The 13755-nt window shown below is 33.4% G+C and overlaps 1 protein-coding gene across 1 annotated transcript in view; it reads right to left on the bottom strand.

Annotated features, from left to right (window-relative positions):
- Window positions 1-648: 648 nt before the first annotated feature.
- LOC129950290 (uncharacterized) overlaps window positions 649-13755 on the bottom strand; it is a 45845-nt gene continuing 32738 nt past the window's right edge. The window contains exon 2 of the mRNA XM_056062187.1: window positions 649-1058. Within this exon, the coding sequence (XP_055918162.1) occupies window positions 649-1058 (410 nt within the window). The remainder of the gene's footprint in view (window positions 1059-13755) is intronic.

The following is a 13755-nucleotide window of genomic DNA, read 5'->3' as shown; positions in this document are numbered from 1 at the left end:
TAAACTCGAAGGGTCTGCAGCCACGTAAAAGATCTCTGTCTAGCACACGTACACTGACTATTAAACCCAGGTTTTATTGGCAATGTCTTCCTATGGTTGGTTCTAAAGGCTGGATATGCAAATCTTATGGAATTCGTGATCGATGCTATTTCGGAATCCACATTCATCAATAAAGAATTGAGGCTACTCTGATAGGAAGCTAGGTAATTAGGATTCCACTTTGCAGTCCAAAGGTGTCACATAGGTCAAGTAATCTCTTTTCTTGTTGATAGCTTACGATAACATTTATTACGGCATTTTTAATAAAAATTACAATTTGAGCTACTAGGGTTATTAAAAGAACGGCTACTATTCGACTCCATTATGTTTCCCGCATAAGTATTAGCTGCGGTGAAAGCAAGAACCTCTGTACCATCCCCGATCAGTTGTTGAAGGACCGTCAATCCATCAGAACTATCATTCGCAAGATTGTTGCTTTTATCAAAGTAAAATGTGATTTCATTTAATTTTAATAAGTGGTTTTAAATCCTTGTTTTTAACTGTTATGTTGTTTCTCAGGTTGATTATTCTTTTCCGACGTTCTCTTGCTGCCATTGAGAAAGTCCTTGTGCATAAAAATACCAGTGCCGACAGAATTTGCCCAGTCCTTTACAATTTAATTGTATCATTTCTGTCTTGCAACTCGTCAATAATATTTGCAACATTTCCATTCGAGTGGTGCTCGCGTACACTTCGGATTTTGTCAACTTTATCAGCCCGTAACATTTCAAGACAAAGAGATTTCGTTTTTTCAATGGCGCTAACACCATTTTGTTTTGGCAAGTGAACAATTACATTCTGCTCCTTGGACTTTTTTTTTCGAGCATCTCCACCTGCTGATCCAAGGTCGAATATCGTGTCCTCAGTTTTCCAGCTGTTTTGCAGCGATTTGTTACTTTGTTGAAGCTGATACAATTCAGTGCTAATACCCTCCATGTCCGCCTTCGTTGACATGTTTTTCAGTTTATCATCAAGAAGCGACGACACGGAAGATTGAATTAATAATCTTAGATCGTCAACTGCCAAATTCCCGACGTGTAATGAACGTGTTAATAACGTGTTATATACGATTTAGATCATTATGGAAGTTATTAACTTGTAACCATCATACCACGGGAACTGGTTTAAGTTTCTATTTAAATTAATCAACTGATAAACATCGAAATCTGATGGATTGTTATCGGAAATTAGTTCAACTTGACTACAAACAATAGTATTTCTTACTGCAATAATAACACCTCCTCCTCGGTCAAAACCAGTTCTAACTAGCCATGATTATTTGGCATGCAAATCTGAATAATAAACAAAAGATTTGACAGATGTCATCAAAACAAAATGACAAAATAGCCTTCACGGGCGCCAAAATTTACCCCAGCTTCGGCCTTCATTCTACTGATGCAAGGCCTAGAATCGCATCGCTCCTTTCCTTTCCTTTCCTTTCCTTTCCTTTCCTTTCCTTTTCCTTTCCTTTCCTTTCCTTTCCTTTCCTTTCCTTTCCTTTCCTTTCCTTTCCTTTCCTTTCCTTTCCTTTCCTTTCCTTTCCTTTCCTTTCCTTTCCTTTCCTTTCCTTTCCTTTCCTTTCCTTTCCTTTCCTTTCCTAAAATTATGTGACTCTTCTTGACCTCGTCCTTTTTGATTTTTTCCATACCTTTCTATACAACATTTTAAGTATACAACATTTTAACTTCTTCTAATTTTGCTCGATATAAAACGGATGATTTCACCGAGCTTATTTCCTTCTTGGCGAGACCCTTAACTCTATCCATTCCATACTACTTGATTTTATGAAATTATTACTCGTATTAAGCTCCTAAAAAATTAGCGTATCCTTTAGTCTAATTCAAAACACGCTTATAGGTCAATTTAGGTCTTGTTCATATTCATGAGACACAAAAAACAGGTACATACATTTTATGACCCTTTTCAGAAAAACCGCCATAAATATTATATTTATAAACTTAATCTAAGTTATTTCCAATATAGATTTAATAAATACCTCATTCATTCTACATTTCCGAAAAACCTAAGGGTTTCAAAAATATTTTGAAATAAAAAAATAAAAAGGTTTGTCCCTATTCATGTAACACCAAGTGCATAGGTATGATCATTTCTTTAAAGCGGTTATCGCATTTGGAATTAAAATCAATTTACCAAGTAAAGCATTAAATATTAAAGGTATTTAAAAATATAAAAATTTAAAAATATTTATTTCGAGTATAAACCTTTAATTAAAAGAGGATTTTCGATGACGTTATATTGTGTGCATTGTGTATAAAAATACAATACAAACATATTGGGTATTAAAAAAAATGCCAATTTAGTTAGAATCAGTATTTTTACTTAGTTGACTGGACTGGATTATCAACACGCAATATTTAGTTTCTGGGTTTATGTTATTATAATTATTGTATATACAAAGGATTAATAGTTGTTATTGTTGTTGTTATTGTTATTTTGTGTAAAGTTTGTGTGATATTTTGTCCAGTTCAATGTGCTTCAATTTTTTGGTTTACCATGTTTTTTTTGTTTAAATTCTTTGCATAAATAAATCACAAAAAAAAAACAATATTTCTCATGGATTAAATTACTATCCATCTATTTTTTTTGTATTTAAAACATCCATACCAATAATTTTGAATTGGTTTTATTTTTGTTATTTTACCTTTTTTACGTACATAGGTATTGTACAGGATGAATTTATAAAATTAGAAATGTTAAAGGTTAATTGTTGTGAATAATTTAATGTTTAATTAGTTGTGAACTTTTTGTTTTGATGGATTTTACTCTGCATGAAATAATATGTTTTTTCTATACATAAGTAAAAACTTCTGTAAATTGAATTCGAAACATTTTGTTACATATTTCAAACAAAAAATTGAAATGAAAAAACGACTAAATTTTAACAAAATCCTAAATGTAAACTAGCATTTAAATAAAAATGTATGAATAGATTTTGTTTGTTTAACAAGCTGTCAAGAACATATGTTTTGTTTTAAATTAATAGATTTGGAAAAATAAACTTTAAATTTGAAATTTACGTCATTTTTCATAAATTTTACGAGTAAAAAAACTTATTTAAAACAATGAAATGAAGAGTTCTTTATATTTGAACTTGGCAACTTGAACATTTAATTGTTAATTCAAAAGTTCAGCTTTTGCTAAAAAACAACGTTAATAAATACGTTACTGATTCATTTGAAGACCCAAGACATGACGTAATATTTGCCAAACGGATGTTTGCAAAAAGCATAGTTCTCAATGTGAATGCCATCCTGAAAGTGGTGAAGCAGGTAAACTTTGACCACATGCATTTTTATAGGAAATTATTACGAGTTTCACGTATTGTACAACTTTATATCTAAGCCAAGATGGTTAAAAAAAGGCAGAATAAATGATTATATATTTGCCACATGCGGATTCAGCAATATGGCCTTTATCGAAGTTTGGAAGTTCATATTTGGGGAACAAAGAACCTTTAAGGAAAAAATTTAGACGAATTGTTGACCAATTTAAATAAATAGTCATTTCTAAGATTCAGCATGTGAAAAATTGCAAAATTTGTATATAAATTCTTGATATATAGGCTTTGAATCTTAAAATTTAATCCAAAGGTACATCATGTGCGTAAAAAGAAAGGAAAAAAAAATCAATTCAATTAACTTGTTCTCATAAAAAGCATACATTCAAAGGGCTGAAGAGCAATTAAGTTAAGTAAAGGTTGATATATTTAAACAAAACAAAAGTAAGCAGTCAGATTTTATACTTTTTCTTCTGATTTCTGTAGAAACGAAATTTGGAGCAGAGTGGAAGCAGCTAATGTATACAATAAATTAAAATCTTAGACTATACTCTTAAGAGCGAGGACCCCGAACACTTTTACTATATTTTGATCATTATGATAAAAGATCCCTGTAAAACTTATCCGTTTTTGCAGACCAACTTCTTCAATATCGTTCTGGAAAGAATTGTGCAAAACTCAACCGTCAGCACTAGAGGCACAATCTTCTAAAGGTCCAACCAATTATTCGTATACGCAGATGATATTGACATAATGGGAAGATCAAAGCTTGATGTCAATGGAGCGTTTTTGAGCATTGCGACGGAAGCGAAGAAAATGGGTGTATTGGTCAATGAGGGAAGACCAAGTATGCTATACATATGACGTCTTGGATAAAACGTCACTATGGACAGCTATAACTTCGAGGTAGTTAAGGACTTTGTCTGCCTAGGCACAGACAACGACACCAGCTCTGATATCAAACGAAGAATAACTCTTGCAAATTGCTGCTTCTTTGGACTTAGAAGGCAATTGAGTAGTAAAGTTCTCTTTTGATCATCTTAAATCACCATCTATAAGACACTCATTATCTCGGTTCTCATTTATGGCACTGAGGCTTGGACCAAAGAAGGATGAGAGCTTCTTAGGATGCTTCGAGAGAAAAATTCTTCGAGTGATTTTTGGTCCCGTATGCATAGATGGAGAATGCAGCAGAAGATACAACGACAAACTGTACGGGCTGTACAGCAACACTAATTTAGTTAGTTAGAAAAGAGTGGAAGTAGATTTTAGGAAAAAAGCGAAGTAGATTGAGAAAAAATGGAAGTAGATTTCAAAAATGAAATTTTTCCTATTATTCTATATATTTGTAGATTACATTATTTCAATGAAAAAAAAAAATAGAAATAGAATTATTTAAGCTTTCATATCATATAATTCAATATGTCAATGTTATATTTCTTAAATTAATTTTGGTTTTTTGCATCGAAAACGCAAAGATTGGGCCTGTTTTGGTCAAATGAAATGACTAAAGGATTGCAAAGTACGAGTTCTACAAGAAATAGTTATTATAATCATTATACAATTTTAGTATATGAACAAACCTTTTATCTTTTTTTTTGAACATCTTGAAAACATATCTTTTTAAATTCAAAACAAAAAATTAAATCCAAAAAAACACAAAGAGCACAACTAAACACAAATAACATTAACAAACAGAAAATAAATAAATTGCTCGACTGGTTCGCATGAACTCGCATGAAAAGTCTGATTAAAACTTTTACCTGTATTTTAAGAATTAAAATTTACCTTCAAAAAAAGTTTGTTTTTAATTTAAATACCATTTGATTTCTCAAAAATGCCTTTATTAACTTCCCATAGGAAGTTATTGTAATGGGTCCGATTTGTCAGAATGAAAATTTTGACATTTCTCGACGTTTCAAGGTCCCTAGAGTCGAAATAAAAGATTTTTGGAAAGATGTCTGTGCGTGCGTGTGTCCGTACGTCCGTACGTCCGTACGTCCGTACGTCTGTTCGTCCGTACGTCCGTACGTTCGCGACGTTTTTTTTCGTCGTCCATAGCTCAAGAACCAGAAGAAATATCGACTTCAAATAAATTTTGTTATACAGATAATAAGGCAGAAAGATGCAGAAAGGGCTTTCAAGAAAATTGCGTGGGTGGTTTTTTTACCATAGCAGTTTAAAAAAAGGTGAAAATTTTGGTTAACCCTAAATATCTTACGAACCAAAAACGCTAGAGACTTGAATTAAACTTTATATAATATTGTAACGTGATACCAAACACGTATATTTTTTGAAAAAAATCAATATAACGATTTTTTTATAAATCAATAAAACTGAAAAAAAAATGTCACCTCTAAAATTTTACGACTGAAATACGATTTTATCTCTAAAACAATTTTGTGCAACGAAGAATAATGTTTTTTACATCTGATAAAATTTTGAGAAAAATCGAATTGACAGTTTTTTTATAAAGAATAAAAATCTAAAAAAAACATTACTCAAAGTTCGTAAAAATTAAATATCGATTCAAATATCTTTTCAAAAACTTAAAATTTAGGCTTCAAACTTATTTTATTTTATAAGAAATATTGTTTTCAATATTCAGTAAAATTTTGAAGAAAATCGAATTGACAGTTTTTTTTACAAAAAATAAAAACCTAAAAAAAAAATTAATAAAAGTTGGTAAAAATTGATTTTCGACTCAAATATCTTTTCAAAACTTTGAGATATTGGCTTTAATTTACTTTTATCTTTCAAAAAATATTGTTGTCAACATTCAATAAAATTTTGAACAAAATCGAATTGACAGTTTTTTTTATAAAAAAATAAAAACCGAACAAAAATTAACAAAAGTTGGTAAACATTGAATATGGATTCAAATATCTTTTCAAAAACTTGAAAGTTAGACTTCAAACTTATTTTATCTTATAAGAAATATTGTTTTAAGCATTCTGAAAGATGTTGAAAAAAATCGAATTGACAGTTTTTTACAAAAAATTTATAAAAGTTGGTAAAAATTGATTTTCGACTCAAATATCTTTTCAAAAATTGTAGATATTGGCTTTTAACTACTTTTATCTTTCAAAAAATATTGTTGTTAACATTTAGTAAAATTTTGAAAAAAATCGAATTGATAGTTTTTGTACAAAAAATTAAATACCTAAAAAAAAATTTAACAAAAGTTGGTAAAAATTGATTTTCGACTCAAATATCTTTTCAAAACTATAAAATATTGGCTTCAAACTAATTTTATCTTATAGAAAATATTGTTTTCAACATTCGATAGAATTTTGAAGAAAATCGAATTGACGGTTTTTTTACAAAAAATAAAACTCTAAAAAAAAACAATACTAAAACTTGGTAAAAATTTACTTTCGACTCAAATAGCTTTTCAAAAATTAAAAATATTGGCTTCAAACTTATTTTATTTTACAGAAAATATTGTTTTCGATATTCAGTGATTTTTATATAAAAATCCAACAGTCCGTTTTTCATAAAAAAACAAAATCTATAAAAAATAGTACGCAAATTTGAAAAGATATTTTAATCGATATTTAATTTTTACGAACTTTGAGTAATGTTTTTTTTAGATTTTTATTTTTTATAAAAAAAAACTATCAATTCGATTTTTCTCAAAATTTTATCAGATTTCAAAAACATTATTTTCCGTTGTTCAAAATTGTTTTGGAGATGAAATCATATTTCAGTCGTTAAATTTAGGAGGTGACAAATTTTTTTTTTCAGTTTTTTTGATTTAAAAAAAAACCGTTAGATAGATTTTTTTCAAAAAATATACTTCTTTTAGATCACGTTACAGTTTATTATATAAAATTTAATTCAAGTCTCTAGCGTTTTTGGTTCGTAAGATATTTAGGGTTAACCAAAATTTTCACCTTTTTTTAAACTGCTATGGTAAAAAAACCACAAACGCAATTTTCTTGAGAGCCCTTTCTGCATCTTTCTGCCTTATTATCTGTATAACAAAATTTATTTGAAGTCGATATCTCTTCTGGTTCTTGAGCTATGGACGACGAAAAAAACGTCGCGAATGTACGGACGTACGGACGAACAGACGTACGGACGTACGGACGTACGAACGTACGTACACACGCACGCACAGACATCTTTCTAAAAATCTTTTATTTCGACTCTAGGGACCTTGAAACGTCGAGAAATGTCAAAATTTTCAAATTGACAAATCGGACCCATTACAATAACTTCCTATGGGAAGTTAATAAAAATTCAATATTTTTATATTGAAAGGAGCCAAACTAAGAACAAACATTTAAGCAAAATCTATCGGTCTGTTTTTGAGAAAATTTGAATTATCGGTTTTTGACCATACGAATTTTTATTAGGACTACTGATATTTTTAGTTAAAAAAAAAACAGGAAAGACAAACCGACGAAATTGGGGGACACGATTTTTTTGAAGGTTAAACTAGAATACATTAGATAAAATGGAACCTCACCGCAAATGCAAACACTCAAGCTATTTTTGATTTTCAAGAAAATTTTAAAACTAGATACAAGAATGATAAGAAAAAAAAAGGACAAGATTGAGCCTATTTTTATATAATTGAAGTAGGCAGAAACATAGGCCTTAAAAATGAAACAGATTTTAATATTTTGATGATTGTGCGAAGTAGGAAGTAGATTTTAAATTTATTTGAAAAAAAGAAGTAGATCTACATCAATTGAAGTAAAGTGGAAACGCTGCCTCCGACCTTGATGTTACACTGTTATTGTTCTATATTTTCAAGGGGCATCTGTCGATGTGTGTTATATTGGCAAATTTCTCGTGTCAAAACTGTCCAGTTAAAGAAAAAAATCCTAAAAGAACCGTTTTGCAATATGAGAAAGACAACTGAGACGGTGTCAATAATTATTTCAGGATCTTTAACTGGTCATTATGGTTCCTCGATAGTGACATCAGCGCTGATATAATCACAAGTTTGATTCTCCTGGGAATGAGAACTTATATCCCAAACGGGGTTAAAAGCATCAGACCTAAGGAAAATTCATGGTTTTATGCGAGCTGTAAAGAGGATATTAGGGCCAAGGAAGTAAATTTCCCTTGCTATAAAGGAAAACCCGCTGAGGAAATCCTGCAACGCCCATATTCTAAGGACTAAAAATTACGGCAAAAAAATACTGCAATGTTAAAATTTGCAATACTTACTAAGATAACAAGGAAATTTAACTTACCAAATATCAATTCTATTAGATATAAAAATTTTCTGAGATGCAGACCTTGCTGATATTTTTTTTTTAATTTTTCACTTTTTCGATTGAGGGGTCGTATTCAATTAGTTCTTAAAAAAAAGGTATACTAATTAAATGTCCAGTTCAAAATACTGTTTATAAATAAATTAGTTAGCGCAATAGTTCGTTGAGGATTAGGGCCTAGCGACTTACAACTATCAACTATTTCTGTGTGCGAGAAATGTTATTAGGGATGTAGGAGAACTACAGTTTTAAAACGAATCCAAACGGCTAATTTGAAAAAGCACTTTTCATGACAATAATTTTTACTTGGAGGATTCGTCAATTCGAAGCAAGATGCATTGACCGCGAATTAAACTCTTGATGGCACAGATAGGGATTGAACCCAAGACCTCTAACATGACAGTTCTATTCACTTTCAAGCCACGGGTATTACTACTTACTTAAGGTGGCGCTACAGTCCTGTGTGAACTAGGGCTTCACCCAACAAACTTCTATATCTTTCTCGGTCCCTAGCTAGATGTCACCAGTTTCGCGCACCAAGTTGGGTGAGGTCACTTTCCACATGTGCGCGCCAGCTGATTCGCGGTCTTCCTCTATTGCGCTGTATTGTGGCTGTAGATTTGAAGACTTTCCTGGCCGGAGCACTGGTTTCTATGCGCTCTACGTGACCCATCAATCGTAGTCGTTGGACTTTTACCATTCTTGCTAAGTCTGAGTCGCTGAAAAGATTGCATACGCACGCAACTTTTCTCTTCAAACGACCCAAAGTGCTTTTCTCTACTTTTGTCATAGCCCATACTTCTGCACCGTATAAGAAGACGAGGATTTCTCGATAGAGTGGCTTAACTACCTCAAAATTACGCCTGTTGATGGTGACGACCAAGGCCTCGACAAGATTGACAATGTTTTTAAGACGTTTATGCTTATGAAACTCGGCATGAAAGGTTTCTGCTTCAGCGGCCTTGTTGGACTTCAGCTTAGATATGGCAATTTTTACGTCGCCTTATTTTAGAAAATAGGATTATTGGTTTTCATCGTCTATATTCATTGGACCATTCTACCCGTCAACGGAATTTTGTCTGTAGACAGTCTGTTGAGGTAGTTGTTCCATATTCTCAGCATTGACTGCAGTTCTATTATCATGTTTCCACTTTGATTTTTGCAGCCTTCGGTTTGAGGTTTATATATGTTGTCCGGCTGCAAGCACAGCAGCGCTTTAACGCCTCCTGGAGCATAGGGCAGCAACAAGATAGTTCCACCTATCCCGATTCACCGTAATTAACCTCAGCTGCAGCCAAGATTGAATACCTTAAGAACGAGCCTCCTTCAAAACTGATGTTCCTCCAAGTTGTATTTGGTCTTCCATCGCGTCTATTACCCTAGGTTTTAAATTAGACGGAATTTTTCGCTAAATTGTCGTCCGGTTTCCTCAGTGTATGGCCTATCCAACGCCATTTCCGTTGCATGATGTCCAATTTTTTCTGTCCAGTCCTATTTCACAGCTCAACGTTAGATATGGTTTGCGGCCACTGGATGTTCAGAATAGAGCGCAGGCGACGGTTAACTAAAGCTTGTAGTCTGCTCGAGATATTGGCAGAGCATTTTCATGTTTCAGAACCATATAACAGCGCTGATCTGACTATGGATTCGAAGAGCTTCAAGTTGGTGCGTAGCATTATTTTTCTAGAGTTCCACACAGGCGAAAGGATTCCAAATGCACAACGAGCTTTTTTTTTATTATACTGTTAACATCTAGGTCGTTCATCGAGAGCTATAAAACTTCCCAGATAATTAAACTGCTCGACCTACTTCCATGGTTCCCTGCCTTAGAATAGCTTGTGTGCTTTGGCCCGTGGTCGTTACTTTGGTCTTATTTGTGTTAATGCAGCCACCTCTCCATTCAATTGCAGCAAATGACACATCTGATTTAAGCCTGCCGTGTTGTTTGCCATGAGACATATATCGTCAGCATAATCTAGTGGCTTGTCAAACAGAATCCATTGGATACCGTGTCGGTCATTTGTACCCAACGGGACACACATTACATCGTCAATCGCCGGCAAAAACAGAATTGGTGACAGGACATCTCCTTGTCTCACTCCTTGACGCACATCGACGAAGTCGGTAAGTTGTCCATTGTGCAACACAAAACACCTTGCATTGTTGTACGAGTCTTTAATAACAGCGTCAGTTTTCTCAGGGATTCCTCGCACAGTAAGCGATCTCCAGATGCATTCACGATTGACCCGATCAAACGCCTTCTCAAAATCTACAAACATTAGGTGCAGCAGTGATTGGTACTCAGATGATTGTTGAAGTATGTTTCGCAAGGTGTTGATTTGATCGACGCACGATCGGCAGATTTTGAGGTTTCCTTTCTTTGGTAGCTTTACAATAACTCCATCCTGCCAGTCCTTTGGGTAAGTTTAACTCTTCCCGAAAGCCTGCACGAGCAAAATACGGGAAGCTGCCTCAGCGTCTGCTTTTAGGAATTCTGCGGGAATACCATCAAGCCCAGCTGCTTTGTATTTCTTTAGAAGATTACTTATCTCTGCACTTGTTGGGGGACTGATGTCAATTCCCCCAACTGCATTGTGGTCATCGTTTAACAGCTCACAAAAGTGGTCCTTCCATCTTTGTAGCTGATCTCTTATCGTCACTAAAAGGTTGCAATTCAAATCTAACACGGGATGGTTAGTGTTAGTGCTACTACGCTGTCCGAAAATGTATTTAGTGATTTTATACAGCTCCCTTGCGTCCCCTCATCTCTTCCTGCAGAATGTTGCGCATTTTCCTCAAGTTTGTCCACCCTTTCACTCTTGTCACGTCTCACACACCACTGCACTGTCTTATAAGATGCTTTATACTCGTTTCGTAGAATCAATTTCCGCTAAGCATCACTTTCTGAATTGATTCTAATTTTAAGTGTTCTTCGATATGTGATTTTGTCCCAGGTGGCTTGGGATATCCAATAATCTCTAACTCTTGTCTGTCTGGTTATACATAGTTTCAGTTTCAGCTTAAATGTAAGCGCTATTAATTTGGCTCCACAAAGTATCTACTGATAAGCCAGCATTTTTTATTTTCGATGCTTTGTCGCCGAGTGTAGTGACGAAATTAAGACGTACATTAGGGTCATTTAGAACGCTTGTGTTAAATCTTGGTCTCCTTGCTATACCCTCTGAGCGACGCTGTACAGCAGCTGTTCGTAAGCGAAGCAAACCCAGTAGCAAGAGATGGTCACTAAATGCAAAGCCTTTCTTTCGTTACGAACATCGCACATTGACTTCCTCCATTTCTGCTGTATAATATGGAGTGATCGATTTGATTTGAGGTTTATGCAATTGTAAATTTTGGTTCAATAGAACCTTCAAAGCTTATTTCCGCTTCTGATATTTACGAACTCATGCTTTTCATACTTTCTCGTTTTCCTTCTGAGAATTATTCTGCTCGTGAATGTCGTGAACGTCTAGTGTCAATGATAAATCTTCGTTATTTTGGAACTATGCATATTCTTAGGTCTTATTGATTTCAAGACAGACTTATTATCCTAATGTGTACAAGCGAATCTAACTTCTTTTTTTGACATTTATGATTTTGGTGTGATTTATACCTAATTGTAGTAAAAAAACAACAGAGACGTAAAAAAGTAATCATTTAACTATTCTATGTTCTAAATAACATTTCACTTTGAATATGCATATGTTACCATTTAGCAACACTTCATCTCTATTTTCCCTTAAATAAGTTAGTAAAAATATGAGCTCTACTCTATTTGCATATAAAATTACATCCGTCCATTGGTCTTTTACACCAACCATAATATAAAATTCAAATTCGAATAAACTATGTAGCTATACACATATTTAATTCTGCAATTAAATGTGCAATTACAAATTTAAATCTCTCCGGGAATACTCGTATATCTGTAGAAAACTATACTTTAATATAATAAACATTTTTCCTTCGAAATACAAACGAATTCATATGAAATATTCGTTAAATAATAATTTTCCTTCCAAACAATAAATAGTCGTCCCTACATATATGTAAGCGATTTAAATTTAGGAAAGTACCAACTCTCTAGGTCGGTCGGTCGGTTGGTTGGTCGGTCGTATCATATATTTATAGGTTACCAACGAACGCCAGTAAGTTGTGTTTATTTTTATTTTTGTTTTTTAATTTTGTCGATTGGCCTTTTGACTAAAAAGGTCAGGGTTCGTAAATAGTTTTTTTTTGTATTTTTAATTTGACTGTACCTAAAGTTTGTATCTTCTATATCCCAAGGCTATTATAACGTTGCAGCTTCATCGTTCATCCCAGCGGAAGTGCTTCATTAAAATTTTGCTAGATTGCTTTATTTATTTATTTATTTTACATTTTTTTTGTCAGAGTTTTTTTTTTTATTTTTATTTTTTAGTGTGTATTTTCAACTTGTACTTTATCAAAACGCAAAAATGTAAATTATTATTTGTGTACCAAAAAAACCACGGCACTAGCGAAAATTACAAAAATAGTTGCAATACCATAACCCGCAGTTAGCCAAACGTTCTAGGAAATGGTATGACTATAGCAAGTTTCCTACCTATTGCTGTATGTAGTGTGCTTTTGCATAATTCAAAAACGTGACCAAATGATTTAATATAGTATTCATTCCATTTCATTTTATACATACAGTTGTGGTCATAAAATTAAGACCTTGTTCTTGAAGGTATCTTTTCTTTTTTGTTCAATATAACTTATTTATTGGAAAAAAAATTAAATTAACATTTAAATAGAGCTTTTTAAGAATTGGACTGTACAATTCGGCGGACTTGGGCCTCAACCAACATGCGTCTCCAGCCAGTTCGGTCCCTAACTAGATGTCTCCAGTTTCACACGCCAAGTTGGTTGAGGTCTTTACCCTCCTGCGTGCGCCACCTGAGTCGTTGTCTTTCTCTACTGCGCCGTCCCTCGGTATTGGATTCGAAGGCCTTCCGGGCTGAAGCTTTGATGTCTATTCGCTCTACATGAGCCATCTAAGCCGTTGGACTTTAATTCTGTTAACTAGGTCAGTATTGCTCTACAGCCCGTACAGTTAGTCGTTATATCCTCTCCTCCATTCTCCATCTATGCATACGGGACCAAACATTTCCCTAAGTATTTTTTTCTCGAAGCATCCTAAGACGCTCTCATCTTTCTTTGTCA

This window comes from Eupeodes corollae, chromosome 1 (genome assembly GCF_945859685.1).
Source record: "Eupeodes corollae chromosome 1, idEupCoro1.1, whole genome shotgun sequence".
Lineage (NCBI taxonomy): Eukaryota > Metazoa > Arthropoda > Insecta > Diptera > Syrphidae > Eupeodes > Eupeodes corollae.
Note: the sequence above shows the minus strand (reverse complement) of the source record. Positions and strands in the feature narration are given on the sequence as shown.